At 47.1% G+C, this 25,370-nt stretch overlaps 1 protein-coding gene across 2 annotated transcripts in view; it reads right to left on the reverse strand.

The window, feature by feature from the left end:
• Positions 1 to 13,969, reverse strand: part of STX2 (syntaxin 2) — a 31,011-nt gene extending 17,042 nt beyond the window's left edge. For both annotated transcript variants that reach the window (XM_066260851.1, XM_066260850.1), the window contains exons 1-3: positions 13,734 to 13,969; positions 3,349 to 3,423; positions 1,922 to 2,021 (exon numbers count right to left, since the gene is read on the reverse strand). In XM_066260851.1, coding sequence (XP_066116948.1) covers positions 1,922 to 2,021; positions 3,349 to 3,423; positions 13,734 to 13,763 — 205 coding nt within the window. In that variant the 5' untranslated portion in view covers positions 13,764 to 13,969. The remainder of the gene's footprint in view (positions 1 to 1,921; positions 2,022 to 3,348; positions 3,424 to 13,733) is intronic.
• Positions 13,970 to 25,370: the final 11,401 nt, after the last annotated feature.

Raw genomic sequence — 25,370 nt, forward strand, 5'->3', positions numbered from 1 at the left:
AAATGGGGCCCTTATTATGTGTAAAGACGTGTCGGTCCAAATGCCCATTTATATTGAAGATAAATATAAATATACATATATGTTATTTCCATCTATTACGTGCCAATAGCAAATAAGTAGAAAGAGATGAATTAAAGTTTTCCTCAGGTCCTTGTATTACTTGGAAGTAGTAAAAATAAAAGCTTATATTAGATATTTAACAAATCAAGAACACACACTATAATCTATAGAACTAACCACTAAAACAACAAACAGTAAATAGTATATACCAGTGGTAGTCAACCTGGTCTGGGCATTCCAGCTTTCATGGTGGGCGGTAACGGAACAACCAAAGTATAAATTAAAAGATAGATTTAACTATAGTAAGTTGTTTTATAAAGATTTATTCTGCCAAACTTAGCGAAAATCCAACATAAAGTACTTGGTAAGTAATTATTATTATATGCTTTAACTTGCTGTAACTCTGCTTTATAAATTTTATAAAATAAAGTTACTTCCCTACTTTATAAATCACCATTACTGTGGAACCAGTGGGCGGTTAGAAAATTTTACTACTAACAGAGATATAAAAGTGGGCAGTAGGTATAAAAAGGTTGACTACCCCTGGTCTATACTATATATATATATATGCCAACTCATGGGGGAGGAGATAAAATTCTTTAAAACCAATCCAAAAGAAAGCATGAAAAGAGAAAAAGTAACATAGAACAAAAGGCAAATACGGTTATAAATGTTAGCCCCAATATAAAAATAAATCCAGTAAACAGACTAAAAGCACTGATTAAAGATAAAAAAAAAAAAAGGTAAAACTGGATAAAAGGACAAACCCACCTTTTGTTTACAAGATGTAAGAGAAACATCTAAAATATAAGGACACAGAAAAGTGAAAAGGAAAACGGTAGGACCATACGTGCCCCGCACCCAGTTAGAGAGAGCACTGGCTCGATATGCCCGAGCAACCTGTGTGGCTCCGTTCAGAGCAAGCGGATGTAGAGGAGTGGGCATTCCTAGAGATAAGGGGACAGGTCAGATGATAAAGGCTCTGTTCACCACAGTGAGAGCCTTATCTGCTAACTCAGTGGTTCTCAACCTGTGGGTCGCGACCCACAGGTTGAGAACCGCTGTGCTAAGTGAACCGGGTCCAGATAGTTACACAGGACAGCATGGGGACAGGTTTGGTAAGAACTCGGACTGTGGATCAGATCGGTACTCTTATCGATGTTAGCTCTCTGAATGAGGTCAAAACACAGCCACATGTGAGAGAACTGCTTTCTCAGGAGTTAGGAACAGAGGAGAGTCAGCAGGGGAGGAAAGAACACTTGCGTGGATAACAGACTCCACACTGGAGAGATGCCAGTCGTGCCCCACAGTGGGTGTGGGCTCCACTATGGTCTCTGCCTTACCCAGGCCCTTGTCACATGTTCAGAGCTTACCGTTAGGTCAGGGAGACACCTCCTCCTAACTGCCCCCTCCCTGAGCCCATTCCCTTGCAATCACCTGCTCCTGTGCCGCACTCACAGAGGCTGAGAACAGCACACTCCACACCTGTCTGTTCTGCTCAGAACCAGCTCTAACTAGCACTGTTTTCCTAATCAATCCCTAAGCAATATTTCTCTGGACACAAAATTCTCCTTCCTCTTCAACTGTGGATACAATACAGATGTGAGGTCCAACCACTGACATGGCCCCATGCTCCGCAGAACCTCTCTGGTGGACTGGAATCTGGATCTGTCTGCAGGTCCCTGGACATTACCCAGCAGTGGCTCCAGGCCGACACCACGAAGCGAGAGCCAGGAACCACACAGACGCCGAAGCTCATGTGACTGTGCATCGAGGCCCAGCTCCACCATCTGTGCAGCAAGGGCTGAGGCCTGAGTTACCCACAGCAAGAGAGACAGACAGATAGGCAGACACAACTTACTTCCTTCTGGGTTTGGTGCAGAAAGAATGATGCTATGGTTTTTCTTTACTTCCTCCACATACTGCGCTATTTTCAATATGCTGCTTCTGATCTCCTCCACCTAGGACAGAGAGAAAGTCATCACCATGTGGCAAATTCAGATTCGCTACTGCTTTCGATACATAAGAAGGAAAGGATGAAGAAGGGAAATGGGTGAATAATTACACATGAAAGAAATAAAAGCTGCTTCTCATCTCACATTGATAATCAATTCAAGAAAATGTGCACCGTATTAAGTTATGACTATGGCAGTGTCGATCAACATTCACATGCAACGTTTATGTAACATTTAAGAACTGACTGCCACCTTCTAAAACTGAGTTATGTTAACAGACATCATTTGCATCTCTATTTGTCTAAGTACTTTCCTGGAAATGAACTGTAAAATAAACCGACTGCTTAACAAACAACAACCTGAACCTAAGTTAGATTCCATCCTTCTCAAACTTCCTAGGATGGCCCCTGCTTCCACATGCATCTGAGAGCCCACAGCCAGAGGGGGTCAGTGCCAGGTGAGCAAAGACGACCACTTGTGACAGTCAGGGGCCTGCTGTTCTCCTGTCAGATACAACAGTCTTCAAAATGAGAAATATTCCTTTGAAAAATGGGTATGGGAGAGTTAAGCATCCAGGTATAGGGGGTGTGGGGGTGAAATCAGAAAAATAACGATTTCATAAAGTAGGCAGGGGAGCTGGGACAATAGAGTCTCGCTTCCTAAGTGACATCAGGAAATCCAGGGTCATAGCAACTTTGTACCTAAACGTAAGTTCCTGTCTCCAACAACAGAAGCTCCTCGTTCTCCATGAGAGAACATTAGGAACTAACATCAATACTAGAAACCCAGTAACAAGGTTCACACTAGGTATTCGATAAATTCTGCCTGAAATCTGGAAGACTTTTTAACTTTTTAAGCAAGTAATTAACATTATACATCCACGCACTGACAGACCAGTGCAGAACATCGATGGATTTAACGGTCATCTGAAACTGTTACTCAATTCAGCACAATCACGGCAAGTCTGGCAAATGAAGTTTTCATCATTAACAATCATTCTGGACACATTTCTTTTCTTCATGATTAATAAAGTCAAAATACTTGCTCTGTGACTCTATTTCAAAAATTAAAAGATTATGCAAGACATGATCCGTAGCATAGGTTTAAGAACTTAAACCCAGCAGAAGCCTGACACCAGCCTTGGGAGCTACGGGGGGAAACGGGCGGGGAGCCATCAGACTCGTATAATTCTAGAGGACTCACAGAATTCAAACAGCAACTTTTAAAAATATCAGTGTTAGTATTATTTTCAATATGGCAAATGTACAGTTACATCAATCTAGCTATGTTTAAAGAAGGAAAGTCTGGCTGGGTTTCACAGAATGACCCTTACCTGATGGAAGAAATCATCCATAAAATGGTCCTTCTCAATGACGACTGCTGCATCCCCATCATCATTTTTCCTACACTACAATGGAAAATAGAAATTTCAGATCTTAAATTTTTTCATGTAGGCACAGTCAATTAAAAGGACAAGAGCAGCCCTGGCTGGTTGGCTCAGTGGTAGAGCATCAGCCTGGTATGTAGAGGTCCCAGGTTCGATTCCTGGCCAGAGCACACAGGAGAAGTGCCTATCTGCTTCTCCACCCTTCCCTTTCTCCTTTCTCTCTGTCTCTCTCTTTCCCTCCCACAGCCAAGTCTCCATCAGAGCAAAGTTGGCCTGGGTGCTGAAGATGGCTCTATGGCCTCTGCCTCAGGCGCTAGAATGGCTCCAGTTGCGACAGAGCAACATCCCAGATGGGCAGAGCAGCATCGCCCCCTGGTGGGCATGCTGGGTGGATCCCGGTTGGGGGCATGCGGGAGTCAGTCTGCCTGCCTCCCTGCTTCTCACTTCAGAAAAATACAAAAAAATAATAATAATAAAAGGACAAGAGCAATTCAGGTCCTCCAGGGTCTCAACCCACAAGAGCCAAATTGTACCAAGCCAGCAAAGCTCCACATGACGACTTGACCTGGCGGCCACAGCGAGCAGTGTGGAACGCTGAGAAACCGGCAGCCCTGCTGGAGGGCATGTCGCAGGGACAACAGGGGCGCCTGAGTGGTGTAGCATCATTCACTTCCCGTAAGGCATTCGGCGTGACACAAGTCCGTTTTACCCTCAAGAAGTGAAACTGCTTGGATTGCAATATTTCCTATAAAGATGAAAAATGCTGACACCGCAGGCAACCTCTTTAGGGTCCATAATAATTGACAAGGAACTTCCACATCCGTTCTTCCCTAAGTGAGTTCCCACGGGCCGTGCCCACACTCTCATCAACAACCATTCAATAGGGGAAGATTCAGTAAAGGAGACCTTAGGAAGTAAACTGTGAAAGAAAGCAACTCTAATGACCACTGGGAAGAACCAGAATGACACCCTAGTTCAGAAATCTGGCACTTCCTGTAAGTGTAAAACCACATCAAAAAACAAAGAGCGAGGACTATTCTAGGCCAGTGGTTCTCACACTGGAGCTTCATCAGAACCCCCCTGAAAGCTGGGTCTCTGACTCAGCAAGCCTGGGGTAAGCATTCCGTGTGTTACTGGACATTCTAGAATCCTGCTGGATTCTAACAAGTTCCAGGTGAAGCTGCTGGTCTGGGGACCCCACGGGAAGCAGCACTTTCCAAGCAGGCAACACAACCCAACAGTGCAAAGCCTCTCCTGGGGGGAAAGACCCAAAGAGCCGGCCTCGGAACCACACGAAGCCCATCAAAGCATGTGCGGCCACGTCCATCCATGGGAGGTCTGTGGACGAGACAGAGAAAGCAGAAAAACAACCTGCCAGGGAGCAGTGCCCAGAGCTGCTCTGCAGGCTCCCCAGGACACACCTGACGCGTCAGCCCAAGTCCAGCCCAGAGCTGTGTCCACGGATGAGACCTCCCGCGTCCTTTGGAAAACGGAGGTCTCTGCCCACTGCAAGGCTGCATGCACTGCCTGTAGCTTTACTGACCTATAACCCAGGAATAGCTTGGAAACAAAATTCTTCTAAAATGTAGCTAACAAACATCTGAAAAATGCAATAAATGTGTTGAGGAAGCACAAAACACCTCCGTCTGCAGCACCCAGGGTTCTCGCTGAGGCAGGTGGACTTGGCCTAAAATCAACCATGGTCTGTCACGGCGCTATGGCCCTCACTGTGGCCTCCCAGACTGGGGCTCCTCTGGGCGGAGATGAGGCGGAGATGAGACAATGGGGTGGGAAAGAGGAAGTAACAGTGTTTCTAAGAAGGAGAAGGGCAAGCCCACACACAAGGGCCTGCCCACACACAAGGGCCTTTCTGAGAAAAACGCAAGAACTCCGCATCACCAGAGCACACAACACCCGGGCACAGGCAGTTCACGGATGGAGCAGACTGTGTCATGAGAGCAAGCACTGAAGCCCCAACCCCCAGTACATCAGCATGTGAACCCCATCTGGATAAAGGGTCTGTGCAGATGGACCTAGGTAAGATGACATCATACTAGAGTAGGGTAGGCCCTTGACCCCACCTGCCTAGTGTCCTCATAGGAAGAAACAGGCCTACATGGGGAAGATGGCCGTGTGGCCAAGGGCCAGAGCCTGCAATGGCACGTCTATGAGCCCAGGACCGCCGAGGACTGCAAGCAGCGCAGAATGCCAGACAAGGCTAGTTACAATGCTCCCTACAGCTTCGAGGGAGCACAGCCCTGCTGACACCCGGAGGACTGCAGACCTTGACCCTCCAGAGCTGTGAGCTCACACGTCAGCTGCTTTAAGTCCCTTTGTGAGGCCAGTGCATTAGATCACTAATACACTGACCCTGTCCCCTCACCTTTAATCTGCTGTGCCAATAAACCAGACATTTCCCCTTTAACTCTTTCGCTGTGAGCATGGTGTCAGCAGGAAGAAGGACTGCTGTATGGGGGCAATGGCCCACCAACTCCCTGCGACCCTGACTCCTGGTCTGTGAACCAGAGACCCCGGTGCCAGCCTCCTCCGGTAATGCGGCTGTGAGCATCAGGTGTCTTCCCACGGGGAGCATGCACACACTGGCATACCGAGAGAGAGAGGCTTTTAAACTGATTTCTGGTCCCTGCTCTTCACTGGAAGCAGCACTTAGCGACCGGCACTCAGCTAACAAGCAACAGAAACCAGTCCCGCCACTGCTCTCCAGGGTCCCATGTCCCCGGAGGAAAAAGGAGCTGTGGACAGGTACTGAGTGTAGTGCACCTTTGCACTGAATCCTGGCCACCACCACCCAGCCTGTCCCATCCCCTCCAGGTCACACATCAGAGCACACAGAATGGCTGAGGAATGTGCCTCAAGTCTCCAAGCTGAGTAAGCAGTAGCCAAGCCACGTTTCAACCCAGGTCTGTTTGACTTTCTAAGACTCTCCATCCTGACAATTCCACGGTGCCAACTCGTAAAAACACAAAGAGCTGTCTGTCCTTCCGCTCCGGTTCAGGACCGCACACAACTGGAGGTACTTCCCCAGCCGGACTCCCGCTCACTGCATTATCCCCGTTCTGCCAGGAGGAGGTTGAGGCACCGTGGAGTGCAGGAAGCTGAGCCGGCCTGGTCTGACTGTCCCCTCCCTGCTCTTACACTCGGACAGTCCACCTCCTCCTGTGGAAGGAGTCCCACTGCAGGCCCTCAATCCTTCCAGCCCATGGTGTGTCCCTACCCATCCTGAGTGGGCCCTGGTCCCACTAGTTCCCTGAGGCTGTCCATGAAAGAAGGGGCAGAATATAGTGAGGAAGGTGTCACCACTAAGTAGTCACCTCTCTGTGAACTGAATGTGGTTAGCACAGGGAGGGAAGAGGACAGACAGGAACATGACTGAGAAGGCTGGCCAGCCTTCCTGCGCCCAGAGACGGGGCGCTGAGAAACGCTCCTGCCCACATGACCCTGACAGGGCCCCTCGCACAGCACCATTAAAAGTCATCCCAGGTTCACAGCCACCTGGACTTTGTTTTACTCCTTGTTATGGACAATTACAAACAGATAAGAAAACAGGAACAATATCACGAGCCATCAATGTACTGGTCACCCGGGTTCAACAGGATCCACCTTGTACACCCCACTGCACCCCCACCCTACCCCAACACTAGACCCTCACAAAAGATGCCTGTCGTGTGCACAACACAGCTGAGAACCCACACTAAGGGCTCTCCTACCACTCCAGTATGGGGACAGTTTCCTGTCACAGGGCTCAGGAGAGATGGTGACCCACAGGTCGCTTTCCCTAAGGACAGCAAGTCATTTTACCACCAGAGCTCTCTTGCTCCCTCCAGCAGGCTGTAAAGAAACAAACACTGAAGAAACACAACGGCCCCAACTCCCAGAAACACACAAGTCATCGGGACCTTTACTCATGTCATTCAGCTGCTGCTAGGTCATCTTTACCTGTGGATCGACCGTGAAAGGGCCAGATGGCTAGAGACAGACTTCCCCTACTGTCTTCTTTTAAATGTAGTTTTAAGCCTTACATTTCTTATTTCTACCGGGAATTCTCAAAACTATTGGATATTAGAAAATAGACCCAGTAACATTATCCTAGCTTTTCCATTCATTCATATATATATATATAATATATATATATATTATATATATATATATGACTACCAAATCAATGCTATTTAATAGAATGTTCACTGTAGATATTAGCAGAAGCTGCATCATCAAAAATTAGTAGGACCCAAAGCTGAACAGCACCCTGGCTTTTTTCTCCATGTGCACATATATGAGGTAGGGCCTTGCACAGAAACAATAATTGTGGGGAAATGAAATCAATGAGCTTGAAATATGCACAGTGGTGCTACCATCTTTGCTGCTACCATACCGTCACTTCTCCTTCAGAATTAAATCACTTGAATAAAAGACCATTGATGATTTAATAGAATAAAAGCTATTAACCAGTTTGTAATTACAGTGCCAAATGTAACAACATTCTTTTCTTATGTTTGTATGATTCCTGTTCTGTGCCCTGTGGCAGTGTGTTACACTGGTTCATGTGTTTGCATTTTACTACATATTTGTCTGCCTTATTAATATCATACATCTACTTTTTCATGGAACTTTGACTTGACTGCACAAACCCTCTGCTGAGCATGGGCTTTCTCCTCTCAAGGATCTGTATAAAAATTGCTCCTTACTGCTCACTTTTGTGCAGTAGTGACAACCAAACTGGCCAGCTTTCTGTCCTCCACAACCCCCGTCCCCACCTCCAAGCCTTGGAATTAGCTGTCCTGCCCATACCTGCATATGCAGGTACCTCCTCACCCAGGCCTTAGTGCAGAGATGGTGCCCTGGACTGCCAGCTGCACAGCAGCCCTAGCTCACAGCCCTCAGAGCCATGCCTGCAGGAGACATTTTACCACAGCTGAGCTGCCACTTGCCCACTCCCACACGACACTCCCCAGGAGCGAGGGCTCATGCATCATGCCTGAAACAGTGCCCTTCGGTGAAGACCTGCTGAACAAATAAACAGAGAGCAAAGAGACGAGGACTAGAGCAGACCCGAAGCACACGGAAAGGGACAGAGGGACGGAGAACAAAAAGCAGTGGGGAGTGCACAGACCAGCCAGGTGGATTGCTGGTCCTGGTCCCAGTCCCAAACCCCAGGAAGTCTGACGGTAATCTGCTCTCCCACGAGCACCAGTCTGCCTCTTAATACATCTTCCTTCTCTGTTTTAGCTCACTTCTGTCCCTTGCACCTGAAAGAGCCTTGGGGACCAGATGTCACTGTTGGGTACATTTTTCTTACTACAGGCATTTCCAAACAGAAACACCCAATTCAGAACACACCTAGCAGGACACTGAGGCTCACTGACTGTGCCAGTCGGCCCTGGAAAGGAGGGGAGGAGGGCCTGGGGGATGCAAGGAGAAACAGAAACACGCCTGTGCTCAAGGACAAGAAGACAGCTATCTTTGGAGATACCAGAGAGAAGGAGGGAGGGAAGACTTCTAGGTGTGAGGCTGGCAGAGAGAGGGAGAGAGCCATCCGTGGTTCTCACAGGGCAGCAGCAAGTGCAAAGGCACCGAGGTGGGAGGGCTTGTCGGGAACAGTGAGCTGTATCTCAGGGCTGGAGCAGGGTGATCGTAAGGAAGCAAGTGTGCTAAAGAAACCCCATTGTGACCTGGCTATCTCTTAGGTTTTCTATTCCTGAAATTCAGAATAGACTTGAAGTGAAAAACAAGAAGTATTCCTCTGTGTGAATACAGAGGTTCTGCTATCTTAAAAAAAAAAAACACACTGTGTATGCAAACGGATATATTTATGATACTTAATAAAGAAACTATAGATTCCAACGGTGGAAAGTTTGCATGATGATAAACAAAATATAAAAAGTTGCAAGGGCCCTGGCCGGTTGGCTCAGCGGTAGAGCGTCGGCCTAGCGTGCGGAGGACCCGGGTTCGATTCCCGGCCAGGGCACACAGGAGAAGCGCCCATTTGCTTCTCCACCCCTCGGCCGCACTTTCCTCTCTCTCTCTCTCTTCCCCTCCCGCAGCCAAGGCTCCATTGGAGCAAAGATGGCCCGGGCGCTGGGGATGGCTCTGTGGCCTCTGCCCCAGGCGCTAGAGTGGCTCTGGTCGCAACATGGCGACGCCCCGGAGGGGCAGAGCATCGCCCCCTGGTGGGCAGAGCGTCGCCCCATGGTGGGCGTGCCGGGTGGATCCCGGTCGGGCGCATGCAGGAGTCTGACTGTCTCTCCCTGTTTCCAGCTTCAGAAAAATGTAAAAAAAAAAAAAAAAAAAAAAAAAAGTTGCAAGGACTGAATAAACCATGAAATCCTAAACTACAACCATATGCATTTGTGGAATTATATACGTTATCAAATTCTTAGTGTTTTTTTTTTTTTTTTTTTTTTTTTTTTTTTTTTTTTTCATTTTTCTGAAGCTGGAAACAGGGAGAGACAGTCAGACAGACTCCCGCATGCGCCCGACCGGGATCCACCCGGCACGCCCACCAGGGGCGGTGCTCTGCCCACCAGGGGGCGATGCTCTGCCCATCCTGGGCGTCGCCATATTGCGACCAGAGCCACTCTAGCGCCTGAGGCAGAGGCCACAGAGCCATGCCCAGCGCCCGGGCCATCTCTGCTCCAATGGAGCCTTGGCTGCGGGAGGGGAAGAGAGAGACAGAGAGGAAAGCACGGCGGAGGGGTGGAGAAGCAAATGGGCGCTTCTCCTGTGTGCCCTGGCCGGGAATCGAACCCGGGTCCTCCGCACGCTAGGCCGACGCTCTACTGCTGAGCCAACCGGCCAGGGCCAAATTCTTAGTGTTTTAAGTTTCAGGGAAGTCATTAGAAAGAATGTTTTATTTTATAAATCAGAATCTGAATATTTAATATAAAACATTCTACACTACAAGTGCAATCTGAGCTGTCAAATGTAACTTTAAAACTATCCAAGCAGCTTCTCCTGACCCTTAAAAATTATATTGGCAATTCACCTTGAACCCAGGGATGGAAAATAATCTAGTCACTTCTCTTGGGTCTACTAATTGATACCACATAGCTACCAAGTATCTGTTATCCTGCAAACAGTTCCCACAGCTGAAACCTATAGTTTCTCTATCCTTAACTAAAATAAATCCGTTTGCATAGACAAACTTTTTTTTTTAGCCATATCTTGTAGAATCACCATTCCACATGGGTTTACTTATATCTTCAGATGCATTTCATGATACCTCCTTCACTCGTCCTTGCCCAGGCTGTGTACACCAACAATGTGCACCCAACTCATAGGGGTGTCTCTGTAACTCGCACACTACCTCACTGAGATCTGGCACCCAAACGTCTTTTGGGTGATTCTTTTACTTTTTGTCAATCAGAAACATCTTTCTGGACTTATGAGTCTAGGAGATCTTGGGCAAGTCACTTAAAAGTTTCTGCACCCAAATGAACTCATTAGTTAAAAAGAGAATCATTTGTTAGAAGTGGCTGAGTCTATACTTGATGAATTGTATTGGACAAACTAAGGAAGTCCTTTCCAAAGTTATCAGTGATCATCATTTTTCTCAGGAGGAAACATTAACAGCTAATGAATGAAACTTTTTGGAGGCATCACAAATATTTTGTCAGCTGATGAGGCATTTTAATAACTACTAAAATAAATATTAAACTTTACCTCGGAAAAACACCAGCCATTTAGAAAGAAACACAGTTATGAGCTAACGTTCAAATACTCTAAGAACCACTTGGAAAAAAACACATATCTTGGGGATGGGGGAATATTTATCTCTTATATCTGATAACTTTCAGATGAGATTTTTAATGTTAAAAGTTTTTAAACTTCAAGTATGTCAAATTCAATTTTAACAATATTTTATACAGTGTGTCCGTAAAGTCATGGTGCACTTTTGACCGGTCACAGGAAAGCAACAAAAGACGATAGAAATGTGAAATCTGCACCAAATAAAAGGAAAACTCTCCCAGTTTCATACCTATTCAGTGCAGTTCGATGTGGGCTCACGCACAGATTTTTTAGGGCTCCTTAGGTAGCTATCCCGTATAGCCTCTACAGACTCGTCACTGACTGATGGCCTACCAGAACGGGGTTTCTCCACCAAACTGCCGGTTTCCTTCAACCGAGTAATGTTATTCCTATGTGGTGGTGCTTCATTATAAACGCGCCAATATTCACGTTGCACTTTGGTCACGGATTCGAATTTAGCGAGCCACAGAACACACTGAACTTTCCTCTGTACCGTCCACATCTCGACTGGCATGGCCGTGGGCTGCTCCTCTGTATACACGGTGTTACATCATCATCTGCGCATGCGCACATGCTGCCACATCATCCTACAGAAACTGGGAGGGTTTTCCTTTTATTTGGTGCAGATTTCACATTTCTATCGTCTTTTATTGCTTTCCTGTGACCGGTCAAAAAGTGCACCATGACTTTACGGACACACTGTAGTAGAAAGCTGCTTCTCATAACTCCCTGAAAACAAAAAAATACTAAATATTAATAGCACTTATAATTACACAGCATTCTCTCGCCACCTTATCCCAAAGTATCACTCATAAGAGGTAATTTTATGTTTCACAACTCCCTCCTGTAAGTAGACAAGAGAGATATTATCCCCATATTATACACATGAAAATTGAGGTTTTGAGAGTCTTAAAATTAATTTTCCCAAGATTAGACAAAAAGTGTAGAAAGTAGAAACTTCCAGAAGTAGAAAAGTCCAGAAGTAGAAACTTCCACTAATTTGCTCTACAATGGCTCTGTCTCTCACCTAGAGCAGGATGGTTTTGGAGACAGTCACTCGTGGCTCTGAAATTTTTACTAACACTGTTGCTGTCAGAGCTGGAACATATAAAACACTTAGAGCGACAAACCTGTACCTTTTCTATGTTTTGCTAATCAAGCCAAGAAAACTGCTTCTGTAGTCTACTGAGACATCCTTTACTAAATTCCCCAGGATCATAAATTTGGGTATGTTTTGTTGAAATTGTTACAGCTCTTGTGTGAAGATACTTTCAGCAAGTCCTCATTTAACAAACAGTGGAGCTCCTGCAGGTGGCACAAGACATTCTGTAGAGCGAGATAACAACAGTAATTTGCTATGTTTAACATGATGTTCGCTGTGCACTGCAGATGTCAAAATATTTGAGCACTGATAAAAAGGGAAGGAAAGAAACATCACTATGAAGAAACTCCCTTGTAATGGGTGTAAAGGGTACTTTCCACGATCCTATTGCCTTTCTGCACCAGGGGGTTCCTCCTCCAACCCACAGGACACGGCTATCTGAGTGACCCTTCTCTCTACCATCCTATGGCTGCCCATGACCAGTTCCAGCCTAGAAGCCAAGCAGAGAAGTTAATTCATTACAAGCAATGGATGCCTGGGAGCAGTGAGCCCAGCACCCTGTTCTTAATCTGAGGCTGCCAGCGCTTCCAGGGCAGAGGCTTTTTTGTCTGATCACTGGGACACAAAATGTAAACACCAGCCCTAATTCATGCTTATGTTTTTAAAGAAAACGATCAAAGTGTTTCCACGCGCCCACCCTCTACAAGCAGCAGCCAGCCACTCTTGTCACCGCCCCCGGTGTCATTCCGTGCGGCCATCTGTAACATGTCTACAAAGCATCAGCTGTCCCAAGTAAACTGCACTTCCCTCCCTCAAGTCAGCAGGTAACTTGCGAGCACTTCTACTGGTCCAGCACCGACTTTGCCAAAGGCTGGGTGGCTCAGTGGCTCGGTGCGCTGGCCATTGGCGAAGAGCAAACACGGCCCAGCTCTCTGAAAGCAAACTGTTTACTGGGGAAGCACAAGGCGCAGCCCGTGCCCGCCTGTCCCTCACCCCGCTGCGGGCGCCCAGCGGCCAAGCGCCCATGTGAATGTGCCGGCCTGTGCAAGACCGCGCAGCGACCGCGACCCCCTGCGCTCCCGCCACATGCGAGGCCTGAGTCGAACCCCAGGGACGCAGCAGGGAGAGAGGGGACGAGGCCTGCCCTGGGGCGCTGTGATGGGAGTGATTTCGGGGAAGATCTCGGCCCAGCGAGCGCGGAGCACAGCTCCGATGAAGACTTCATGGCCCGGTCCGGACACTTGCCTGGGAACCCTCGCAACACCCAGTTTCCCCACCAGTTGAAGCGAGGGCACTTTAAGCGCTGCCCCTCGGTGGTCGGGCGTCCAAGACACCGTGGACACAGCGCTCCCGACCCCGCGAGCCCACCACCCCAAAACACCTCGCGAACCCCCAGCCGGGTCCAGGCCCCGCCCACCCCGGCCCGAACCGCTATCCGCCCGCCCGCCCGCCAGCCGCTCACCGCCGTCAGATCCGGCAGCCGGTCCCGCATCCCCGCGGGCCGGGCGCCGCGCCCCGCAGCTCAGGCCTGCCCCGCGCCGCCGCCTCGGCGCGCCGGTCGCCCAGCTCCGCCACGAACCCGCCCGTCGCCTCCTGCCGAGCTGGCGCTGCCACGGCAACCGCGCCCGTGCGCTCTGCGCATGCCCGGGCCGCGCCGCGCCCTAGCCCACGCAGCCTGCGGGAATCTTCCTGCGGGAATGCTGCGGCCGGAGGGGCGGGGCCTAGAGTGAGGGGGCGGACCCTGCTGGGGCTGGGAAGCTACCCGGGCTGACGCAGAAGGGGGCAGGGCCTTTGGGAAAGATGGGCAGGGGCGGTGCCCAGCGAGTTGTGCTCTGATGGCCTCTTTGCTGGGTCAGCTGGATGTGCCATTTGTTCCTTATTGATTTGTTTTTGTGTTTGTGCTTCCACATTCATTTTATTTCTTTTACTAAAATAATGGCGTCAATTTTGGTAACAACTGTAGCAAGGCTATGAAAATGAGCTGGGTGCAGCTTTGAAGGTACATCCCCAGAACAGGCTTTCTCTTCAGCAGCCACCCCAGGGTTTCGTGTGTATAAAGGAGAAGAGCTAAAGTACTGAAGACAATGTGTGAGGGATGTGAAGGTCAGAAGTAGAACTCAAATAATAATAATAATAATAATAATGACTAGAACTCAAAATGGCATGGGGTGTGAATATGCAGTGTTCATCTTTGATCTGGGATGCTAGCAGTTCAGACATGCCAAAGAGAAGCCCTAAAGAGAAGCCTTAAATGTCTCCTTTACGTGAAAAGGTGAGTCCAGCACAATAATATATTTAGAGAGTGACAGACCATATAGTTCTGATGCCGGTTTAAGTGGGGTTTGTGTATGGTGTCATATAAAAAAGCATTTCACTGGACCCACACTTGGAGAAGCTTAGGCTTTTGCAGTAGGATTCATTCACAGTTGAAATAGAATGCTGCTGACAGGTGATCAATGTCTCATTCCCCTCTGTCTCACCGAGGGAAAAGTCCAGTCTAGTCTTAAGCCCAGTATAAAAGCCAAATTCAGGTATTTTGTGCCATGGTTTGGCCCACATCAAAGCTTAGTCCAGGCCCTGCCTGGTTGGCTTAGTGGTAGAGCATCAACCCAGCTTGTGGAAATCCTGGGTTCGATTCCTAGTCAGGGTACACAAAAGAAGCGCCCATCTGCTTCTCTTCCTCTCCCACTCCACCTTCTCTTTCTTTCCATCCCCCAGCCATGGCATGATTGATTTGAGCATGTTGGCTCTGGATGCTGAGGATGGTTCCCTGAAGCCTTCGCCTCAGGTGCTAAAAATAGCTCAGTTGCAAGCATTGCCCAAGATGGTCAGAGCATCAGCCACAGATGGGGTGCTTGTGGGAGTCTGTCTCTCTATCTCCCCTCCTCTCACTTAAAGATAAAAAGAAAAAGAAAGAAAGAGCTTAGTCCAGTCCAGGTACTGCTGAAAGCCTGTACCTGGGAGATGTCCAGCTACTAGCCCACACAGCATGGCTGCAAATATGGCTAATGATCTTCTTCTGACAGCAGGAGGACAGAGAGAATGGCAAAAGGGCCAGATCTCTATAAAGCCCATGTTTGTATTTTCAGGCTGGGAAGGGCTAACTTTCCTTAAGCCAATCAATCTTCTTTAAAATCTCACAGGCTTGCATTGATTCTTCCCATTAACCAATCAGAGGATTCTGAGGGTACAATGGATTCCTGAAATGTGCAATTGAGCCTATGAATATTTTTTAGCCTTCTAACAAATTAAGCTAAATGGGATGTTGAAGCTTCTTACTGAGGCAGGCTTTCCAAGTCTTATAAAATAAAATATAATGTCCAACTCCCTTTGCTCTCTTACCCCTTTAATACCTATCGTTCTATTGTTCCTTGCTATTAATCTCTTATTGTGTCTACTTTATAAATTAAATTGTATCATAGGTAAATGTAGGTACAGGAAAAAACATAATGTGTATAGGGTCTGGTGCTCTCCCCAGTTTCAGGCATTCACAGAGGGTCTTGGAACAGAACCCCCCACTGATAAGGAGGGGCCACTGTAATCCACTCATTGAGGGCAGGGATTTTTGTCCACTTTGCTAATTATCTCTGACACTAACAAATGGGCACCTTAATGAGCTGGAAGAGGGAAGGAGACAGATTCTCCCCTGAAGCCCCCAGAAAAGGCAGATTTCAGCCTGCTGAGACATCTGACCCCCACCATTGTAAGCTAATAAACCTGGGTTAAGTTAAAGCACGAAGTTTGTGGTGGTGGGAGACATACAATGAGTGATGTCATAAAGCCATTTGAAGATCATGTATCCAACCCCACCTTCATAAAGGTTGCCTGTTTCTAAGCTGAGCATTAAACAAGGCTATATTGCATTTCCAAAGACCTTACAAGCTTCATCCTCATTTATGTTTACATTCTGTAAGCAGGATCAGAAGGCAAAGAGAATTCTAACTCCGTCTTCGACTTACAATAGGCACCAATGCTCTTACAGTCAACTGGCAACTGCTCTCATTCTTTTGGGGTCTGAATTGAAATGGACTCTTATTTTTCCTACCATTACTTTAAGTGCAATAAAAAAATAATGTAAATGAGAACAACAGAATTTTAAAATAGGCAGGAACCTTGCTAGGGAGCAAATCCAATCTCTGCTCCTGGTCGGAAGCGTCACTTTGGGGGAGCTACCTGAACTCTTTGTGCTCTAGGTTTCCCCAGGGGTGCTTTCCACAGACCTCCTCACAGGGATCATGACAGGATGAGTTGAAGCGTTATGTACACAGGCAAGCAGTGTAAACAGAAGCCATTAATATACCCAAGAGAATTTACTCGTTCCACAAAGGAAGAATGTGCAGTTCACCACGCATAAACTTTTTCATTCGTGCAACACGTCTATGAGCCACCTTTTGATCGTCGGGATTGAAATGGTTCTTAGGGACGAAAAGACACAGGTATCCCCGATCAATGGGAGAAGCAAACTCCAACCACAGTAAGATGTTGTTTTCCCAACTTCCGGGAAAATGGAAATAGGAGACACACATCCCTTTGACCTAGATAGAGTTCCTCTGGAGGAATCTAAAGCACCATAATAATAAAAGCCCAGGTCACAAATTCATAGGTTAAGGATATGAACTCCACGTCGTTTTATGGGGGGAGAAAAGCTATAAAACACACGCACGTCTACTGGTAGTGGCAGGTTTGAATGCCACAGGAGTCACTGTGTGGTGACACGTAGGTAAGGTGGACAGTAATGTAGAAGGACACATGGCCCGGTGCACCCCCAGCCTCCCTCAGAGTGAGGTGATGCATCCAGGCAGCCCTGGGACGTGCTGTCAGGATCAATATAGAAAAACAGACCTCACACAGCCTGGAGCTTGTTTCCAGTTCTGAACGGTTCTGACAAAGCTGAATATGAATTTATATTTGTATGAAATCAAGTTAAGATGAGGTCCGTAGGGCCCTGGCTGGTTGGCTTAGCAGTAGAGCATCGGCCTGGCGTGTGGATGTCGCGGGTTTGATTCCCGTCAGGGCACACAGGAGAAGCAACATTCAGCTTCTCCACCCCTCTCCTTCTGTCTTCTCTCTCTCTGTCTCTCTTCCCCTCCTGTAGCCATGACTCAGTTAGAGCAAGTTGGTCCTGGGCACTGAAGATGGCTCTTTGGCCTCACCTCAGGCACTAAAAGTAGCTTGGTTGCCTGACCTGTGGTGGCGCAGTGGATAAAGTGTCAACCTGGAAATGCTGAGGTCGCCGGTTCGAAACCCTGAGCTTGCCTGGTCAAGGCACATATGGGAGTTGATGCTTCCAGCTCCTCCCCCCTGTCTCTCTCTCTCTCTCTCTCTCTCTCTCTCTCTCTCTGACTCCCTCTCTCTCCTCTCTAAAGTGAATAAATAATAAAAAAAATTAAAAAAAAAAGTAGCTCGGTTGCTGAGCAATATAGCAAGGGCCCAGCTGGGCAGAGCATCTTTTAGAAGGGGGCTTGCTGGGTGGATCCCGGTCAGGGCACATGCAAGAATCTGTCTCTCTGTCTCTCAGCTTCTCACATAAGGGGGAAAAAAAAGAGAAAAAAAAAGATGAGGTCAGTAGGGTGGTGTCCATCCAAGAAGAAGAGATGAGGACCACAGACACACACAGAGGGACAACCAGGTGAAGAGACACAGGGAGAGTGCTATGTGATGTCAGAGGAAGATGTTGGAAGAATGCCTCCACAAACACCAATATCAAAAAAGTAAGAGGAAAGCCTGGAACAGTCTCCCCAGAGCCTTCTGAGAGAGCATGGCCCTGCCAACACCTTGATTTTGGAATTCCAGTACCATGACAGAATAAATTTCTGTTATTTTAGGGCACCCAGTTTGTGGTATTTTGTTATGGCAGCCCTTGGGAACCAATACACCCTGTAATTACCTTATAAATAGCACCATTATTTGCATTGGTAATTGCCATGTCTTATAAGAGTCAGTTCGTTAAAAAGCGAGCATTGAAAATGTCCCTCAGTTTTGAAACCTTAAAAAAATATACTGAAATTTAAATACTATACATTTTTTATTTTATTTTTTTATTTTAATTTAATTTCTTTGTGACAGAGACAGAGAGAGGGACAGATAGGGACAGACAGACAAGAGGGGAAAGAGATGAGAAGCATCAATTCTTCGTTGTGGCTCCTTAGTTTCTCACTGATTGCTTTCTCAAATGTGCCTTGACCAGGGGGCTCCAGCAGACTGAATGACCCCTTGCTCAAGCCGGCAACCTTAGGCTCACGCTGGTGAGCCTTGCTCAAACCAGATGAGCCCACACTCAAGCTGGCAACCTCGGGGTTTCGAACCTGGGTCCTCCGTGTCCCAGTCTGATGCTCTATCCATTGTGCCACCACCTGGTCAGGCTAAATACCTATACATTTTTTTAAAAAATATTTTATTTATTAATTTTACAGAGAGAGGAGAGAGGAGAGAGGGGCATGGTGAGAAGCATCAACTCATAGTTGCTTCACTTTAGTCGTGTGTTGATTCCTTGTGGTTTCGAACCAGTGGTTTCGAACCTGGTTTTGTTCCAGTTCGACACTTTTCCACTGCATCACCACAGGTCAAGCTAAATACATATACATTTAAATATGTATTAGAAATACTGAAATTTTTCATATATATACTTGCAAATTATGAATCTATATATTTATGTACAAATATCTATATCTATAGTAATAAAATTACTATATTTATATAGATACAACTACTATATAGATACCATACTATACATTATATATATAAGATTTAGTTATATATGGAGGTAAATATAGATATGTTGACATCTAGAGATAGGTATCTAGAGATAGATAGATAGAAAGATTGATAGAAAGTGTCCTAGGCCTGTCTTAACCTCTGGGATATCCTGTTAAGTCCTACTTCTGTGTCCTTATGACACTTTCTATCTTATTTTCCTAGACCAGACTCTCCTAAAGTGACATAGGACACAGAATGAAAGTTTCTTTCATAGACAGTGTCTGTCCTACGCCAGACTGCCAATGGTCTGTTTTTAAAGTCTCTCTTGCTAAAAAGAATCAACCGTTGTGCTTAATACAAGGGCCCTTTGCACTGACCCTAACCCTTGTTTACACAGACATACAGTCAAAATTTGAGCCTCTCCTAACCTCTATAAGCTCATCTTCTCCAGCCGCAGGCCTCCCCACTGCCCCTGACAGCTCTAGGCCAGATCTACTGCAGGGCCTTTGCATGGGACAGTCCTTCTCTGTTGGGGACCGAAAAATAAACAGGGTATTTTGCAGTTTGGATATCTTGGGAACAGAGGTGTTGGGCCCAACCCCCTACCTCATCTGCCTAATTAAGTTAACAAAGGGCTGTGCTTCAGTACTCAACTTGCCCACCCATGTTCCCCAGAAGGACTGGAAGCTAGTTTCTTATTGGTGTAAAGTTAGATTGACTAGTATAGTGGGGGTTGTCTTTGAGTTGCCTTGGAAACTTAATTGAATGGCTAATGACCCATGTTTGGCCAGGAATAAAGATGGATGTCTTACTGAGAACAGTAGTGACTGTTGCCAGGCCATGGCATCCTCCCGAACCCATCCTGTTATATATCTTTAAGTCTCTATCTTTTTTTTTTTTTTTTTTTTTTTGTATTTTTCTGAAGCTGGAAACAGGGAGAGACAGTCAGACAGACTCCCACATGCGTCCGACCGGGATCCACCCGGCACGCCCACCAGAGGTGACGCTCTGCCCACCAGGGGGCGATGCTCTGCCCCTCTGGGGCGTCGCTCTGCCGAGACCAGAGCCACTCTAGCGCCTGGAGCAGAGGCCAAGGAGCCATCCCCAGCGCCGGGGCCATCTTTGCTCCAATGGAGCCTTGGCTGCGGGAGGGGAAAAGAGAGACAGAGAGGAAGGAGGGGGGGGTAGAGAAGCAAATGGGCGCTTCTCCTATGTGCCCTGGCCGGGAATCAAACCCGGGTCCCCCGCACGCCAGGCCGACGCTTTACCGCTGAGCCAACCGGTCAGGGCCGTCTCTGTCTATCTTTAATTCAATTTCATACCTTTACCTGCTCAGGACGCTGGAATAGACTTGTCGCAGCTGGCTCGCGACATTTTTCCCTGGAGTTCTCTCCCCTCAAATATCTGTGAGGCTCCATCCTTTCCCTTCAGCAAGTCTTGGCTCAAATATCTTTCTCTCTTTTAGGGAAGGCCAGCTGGTCACCCCTCCTCACTGTCTTATATATTTTACCTACTTACCAAGTCTATATATATCTTGCTTCTTCCTTCTAGAATGAAAGCACCGTGAGGCGAAGTCTGCTTTGTCACTGCCCCGTTCTTAGGGAGCGCATGGTACATGGTCGGAACTCAATAAAACTTACTTGAACGATGACATCATTTGTATTTTTCTCATCGCTGTGTCTTAGACTCACTAAACAATAGGTTGTGAATGCAAACAGTTCAGAGCTCAGGCCAACAAGTGAGGAGGGCAGGCTAAGTGTGCAAATGACACTAGGCCACCTGAGATTTAATGAGGAATGGCAAGACCAGAGGTAAACTGCAGGGTCTGTCCCATTTGGGGATGGCAGGGGAAAAGTGGCTATCTTCATCCAGATGGTTGTGACCACGCCAAGAAATCAGGCCCAATGCCTACAGTCCTGATTTTTCCAAAGAAACCAGAAACTTAGATTTTCATGTAAAATATCCTAATTTTTTTTATATTAGCTACCTGTTGCTCAATAGCCAATTATATTAGAAGTCAATGGCTTGAAATGGCAATGAGTCCATAGTATTATCACACAGAGTTGCTGTTACCCAGGAAACCAGAGTGACTTACCTAGGAGGTTCTGACTCCAGGTCTCATGAACCTGCAGGTGTACAACATAGGGAGGGGCTGCAGCTATCAAAGGCTTGACTGGGCTTGGAGCATCGCTTCTAAGAGGGTCCATCCATGGCCAGCAAGTTCCTATGGCTCTTTGTCTGGGGGCCTCAGCTCCATATCACAGGAAGCCGTCCATGGGGCTGTGCTTGTCCCCACAATGTGGTCACTGGCTGCCCCCACCGTGATCCCAGATAGCGAGGTGGAAGCCACAGTCATCTCTGCAGTCACACACTGTCCATTCTGACACACTCCCTGTGTTAGAAGAGAGTCGCTAAGTCTGGACCACACTCAAGGTGGGGAGAATTAAGCTCAAATGCATGCGGGCTTGTTTCAAGACCCTTCATGTTTGAAAATGCTGGCAACGAGTTCAGATAGAGAGCATGCTGTGTGTGACCCATCCCAGGAGAGGACAGATGACACACCTGCATGTCAAATTGCATGCACGGCCATCCAAGTATACCCTCCGCATTGTTCAGATAGATTTTTATACGAAACAGACTGGATGGCTATATGGCATGAATTTATGACATCTCTCCATTTGCCTGACTTGTGGTGGCACAGTCGATAAAGCATCAACCTGGAATGCTGAGGTCACTGGTTTGAACCCCTGGTCTTCCCTGGTCAAGGCCCATATAGGAGGTAACTACTACAAGTTGATGCTTCCTGCTTCTCCCTCCCACCCCCAGCTTTCTCTCTCTGTCCGCTGCCCCCTCTCTCTAACAATCAATAAATAAAATTTTAAAAAATAATTTAAGAAAAGAAAATTGAGTGTCAGATAAAGGAAACATCTCCTGTAGTAAGTTACCGACATGCACCAACTGGACTAATTGAATGCATCAGATAATGAAAATTGTCATTATAAGAATAGCTTCCTGATTGGTTTGCTGACTCAACACAGTTGAGGGAAACTTCACAAATAGAAAAGCTGGGCCCTGTAGTTTGCAAATGTTTGAGTAATTTGCTTAATGGTTAGTCTCTGACATGAGATCACATTATTAAAATTCTAATAAGCTTGTATATTTAAAGCACTATTGTTATCAGAATACAATGCTGCTTTCTGATTACTCTTTCTGTGTTCAGATGGAGTTAAGAGTAATTCATCTGACACTTCCAACAAGTATTGACTGTGCAGCCATTATATGCCAGCCGCTGTGCTGCATATTTTGAACACCAAGCCAAATAAGGTACTTTGTTTATTCCAATGCGGAAAAGAAAGATTAAAAAAAAAAAAGCAAGATGGTAGATAATTAAGCAAGATATTTTCAGTGAGCAGCAAGTGCTTTGGAGAAAATAAAATGGGTGCTGGGATGGCAGTGGCTGGCGTGATAGAAAGGCTGGTCAGGGTGGGCCTCCCAGAGGAGGTGACTTTTGAGCTGTGACCAGCAGGGTGAGAAGGAGCCAGTCAAGCAAGCAGGTGGAAGAATTGCATTTTAGGCAGAGGGACCAGTAAGTGCAAAGGCCCTGTGGCAGGAACAAACTTGGCCAAGGTAAGATTCAGAAAGGCTTGTGTGGCTACACCAGGGTGACAGAGACAAAGGCCTGAGATGGAGCAGGAGAGCGGGCACAAGCAAGACCACGTGGGACCTGGCTGGTGGTGAATTTCACATATCTCAGTGAGACAGACAAAAAACCATCGCAGGGCTGAAGAGGGGAGGGCGTTCTGATATGTGTTCAGAAGCTGCCCCTGTGCCTCCTGATAAGATGCTGAGAGACAGACACAAAACATCATTTCTATGGGATCCCAACCCAAGCTGCACGGCCTGACTCTAACCCCGAACAAGCACGAGACAAATCCAAATGGAAGAGGGACATTCTGCAAGGTAAGTGGCCCGCAAAATACTCAGCAAAGGTGTCAGGGTCGTGAGACACGAGGACAAAAGCGCTGTTCCAGATGGAGACAGACTGAAAAGACAGGGCAGTAGTTAGTTAAAGGCGCCATGTGCAACAGTGTGGATCGGGCACCAGTGAAAGGAGAGGAGCGAAATCTTTGACTGCGAAGGTCTGTGGATTAACTCACAGAACTTATCCATGGCATTTCCTGATTCTGATAGGTGTCCAGGAGCTAGATAACAGAATGGCCTCGGTTTTAAGAGCGAAGCACTGAGAGGCATCCTGTTCTCTAGTTCCTCTCAAATATTGTAGAGGGAAAAACCATATATAGACATATACTGACAGAAGGAGAGAACGACAAAGACCAATGATAAAGGAAGCAATGTCAATAGTTGGGGACATCAGCAGTAAATGGATGCTGAATTTCCATGTGTTATTTTTGCAACTTTTTTCTTTTTTTTTTGTAATTCTGCACACGTTTCTTTGTGTATTTGGCTGCAGTGTTTTAACTACAGGTTTAGCGTGGTTTTTCAAATCCATGTTGGATGGCCAACTTGGGCAGCTGGAAGAGCTCGGGCAGCTGATTGGGAAAAGCATGGTATCTGCCAGTTTGAGTGTAATTTTCCTGTTTTTCACTGGGGTCCGTAAGATGATCATTAATTAAGAGTTGTGGGATCAGGCCAGTCAATGACACTTGTAACTAAGGAACAAACCACCCAGAAGGCTGGGTGTGAGACCAACTATTACTCTTCGTTTGACATATTTCCCCATAGCTTTTTGGCAGAAATTTTTTTCAATGCCAGAGATATAAACACTGGTGTTGTCACCACCTAGAATTATATGATCATTAATTTATTATATTTGCTTCCTTGGCCTTTCATAAAACTAGAACATTGCAGATCAAGTCTTCTTTGACCTTGGTGCTCATTCCCATCAAATGCTTTTCTACCATCTCAAAGGAACAACCATCAAAATTCAGACTATATCCTTGCAGTCAATTTTTAAAATATTACATATATATCCAAGAAATAATATGGTTTCATGTGTTTGTAAAAAACATACGTAAATGGTGTTATATTGTGTATAATTTCTATACGTAAAATGATTATATTCTATAGTGTTAGGTTGTATCAGGCTATTATCCTGTTTTTCTTGAACTTTTTTTTGCAATGTTATCCTTTTGAGACCTATCTGATCCTGTGATATAGATGGACTTTACTCCTTTTAAATGGTGTACAGCAATCCATAGTATAGATATAACATATTTCACTTATACACTTCCCTACTGGACATTTATGTGTCATTTATTATGATGTCACAGTAAGCATTGTGACCCCAGTCTCCTTGTGCATGTGCGTGAGTGTAACTCCAGGGTATCTACCTAGAAATGAACATGTGGGGACTTCAGCTCTGGACATTTATGTTTTATTATTAGTTTCTGCTCTCCCAGAGACCAAACCAGTTTACACTCCCACCAGCAGCACGCGGATCTGCTGGGTATTTTCCAGGGTCCTCTGGGGCACTGGCACGGAGTTGCCAGCAGGCAGATTCGCAGACGTGTTGTGCCCAGTTCGTGTTACTCGGGCTCGCAAACGACTTGCCTGCAAGTGCATTCAGTAACAGTCTCAGTCCTAGGTCATTTATTTGGGGTTTCCAGCTCCGGGAAGTCCCCATGGACCTTCCCCAAGGACCATGACTGCGCTGGGGGGCTCCTGGCTGCCTGCTCCTGCTGCCACTCGTGGTTGCTTGCTTGGGGAGGGGACCAAGTCATCACACTGTGGTTGTCCCTACAAATGCCAAAAACCGGCCTTCTACCTGGGAGACGGGAGTACTGGAGTCAGCCCACTTTGCTGAAAGTGAGCTAGCGGGCATTTCATCTCATTTTCTACCCGTGATGCCCCCGTGAGGTGGGCATCCCAGGGGCAAATGCCTCCTGAGGCCACCGCACGGCTCTTGCGTAGGCTTGGCAGCCTGTTCTCAAGAGTCTGAACTTAAATGCTCATGGGCTGCACCCAAATTTGCTACTATTGTAGGATGAGGTGCCAAGGTTGAACACACACCCATTCATTACCCACTTTGCAGGAAACGAAACCCTGTTGACCACTTACTTTTCACCCCCAACAAGGCCCCGATAGAGACCCAGGGGCGGGGTCCGGGGAGCCGCAACCCCTGCCTCGGCGCGGGCAGCAGGGGCTGCCTTGTGCGTGTCTGTGTGGGAGGGAGGCTCACGGGCTTTGTGTGGGACGCACCCCCGCGTTTCCCGCCCAAAGGGTGGGGGCTAGCCCCTCCCGGCTCTGTGACCGCAGCAGCAGCAGGGCGCGCCGCCTGCCGTCAGCGCATGCACGCGCGGGAACCCAGCCTTGGGGCGGACGCACGTGGCCGGGAGATCCGCCGTGCGTGCGTGCGCGCGCGCGCGCCCGTCCCGCCTCCCGC

The sequence above is a fragment of the Saccopteryx bilineata genome, chromosome 2 (assembly GCF_036850765.1).
Source record: "Saccopteryx bilineata isolate mSacBil1 chromosome 2, mSacBil1_pri_phased_curated, whole genome shotgun sequence".
Taxonomy (NCBI): Eukaryota; Metazoa; Chordata; class Mammalia; order Chiroptera; family Emballonuridae; genus Saccopteryx; species Saccopteryx bilineata.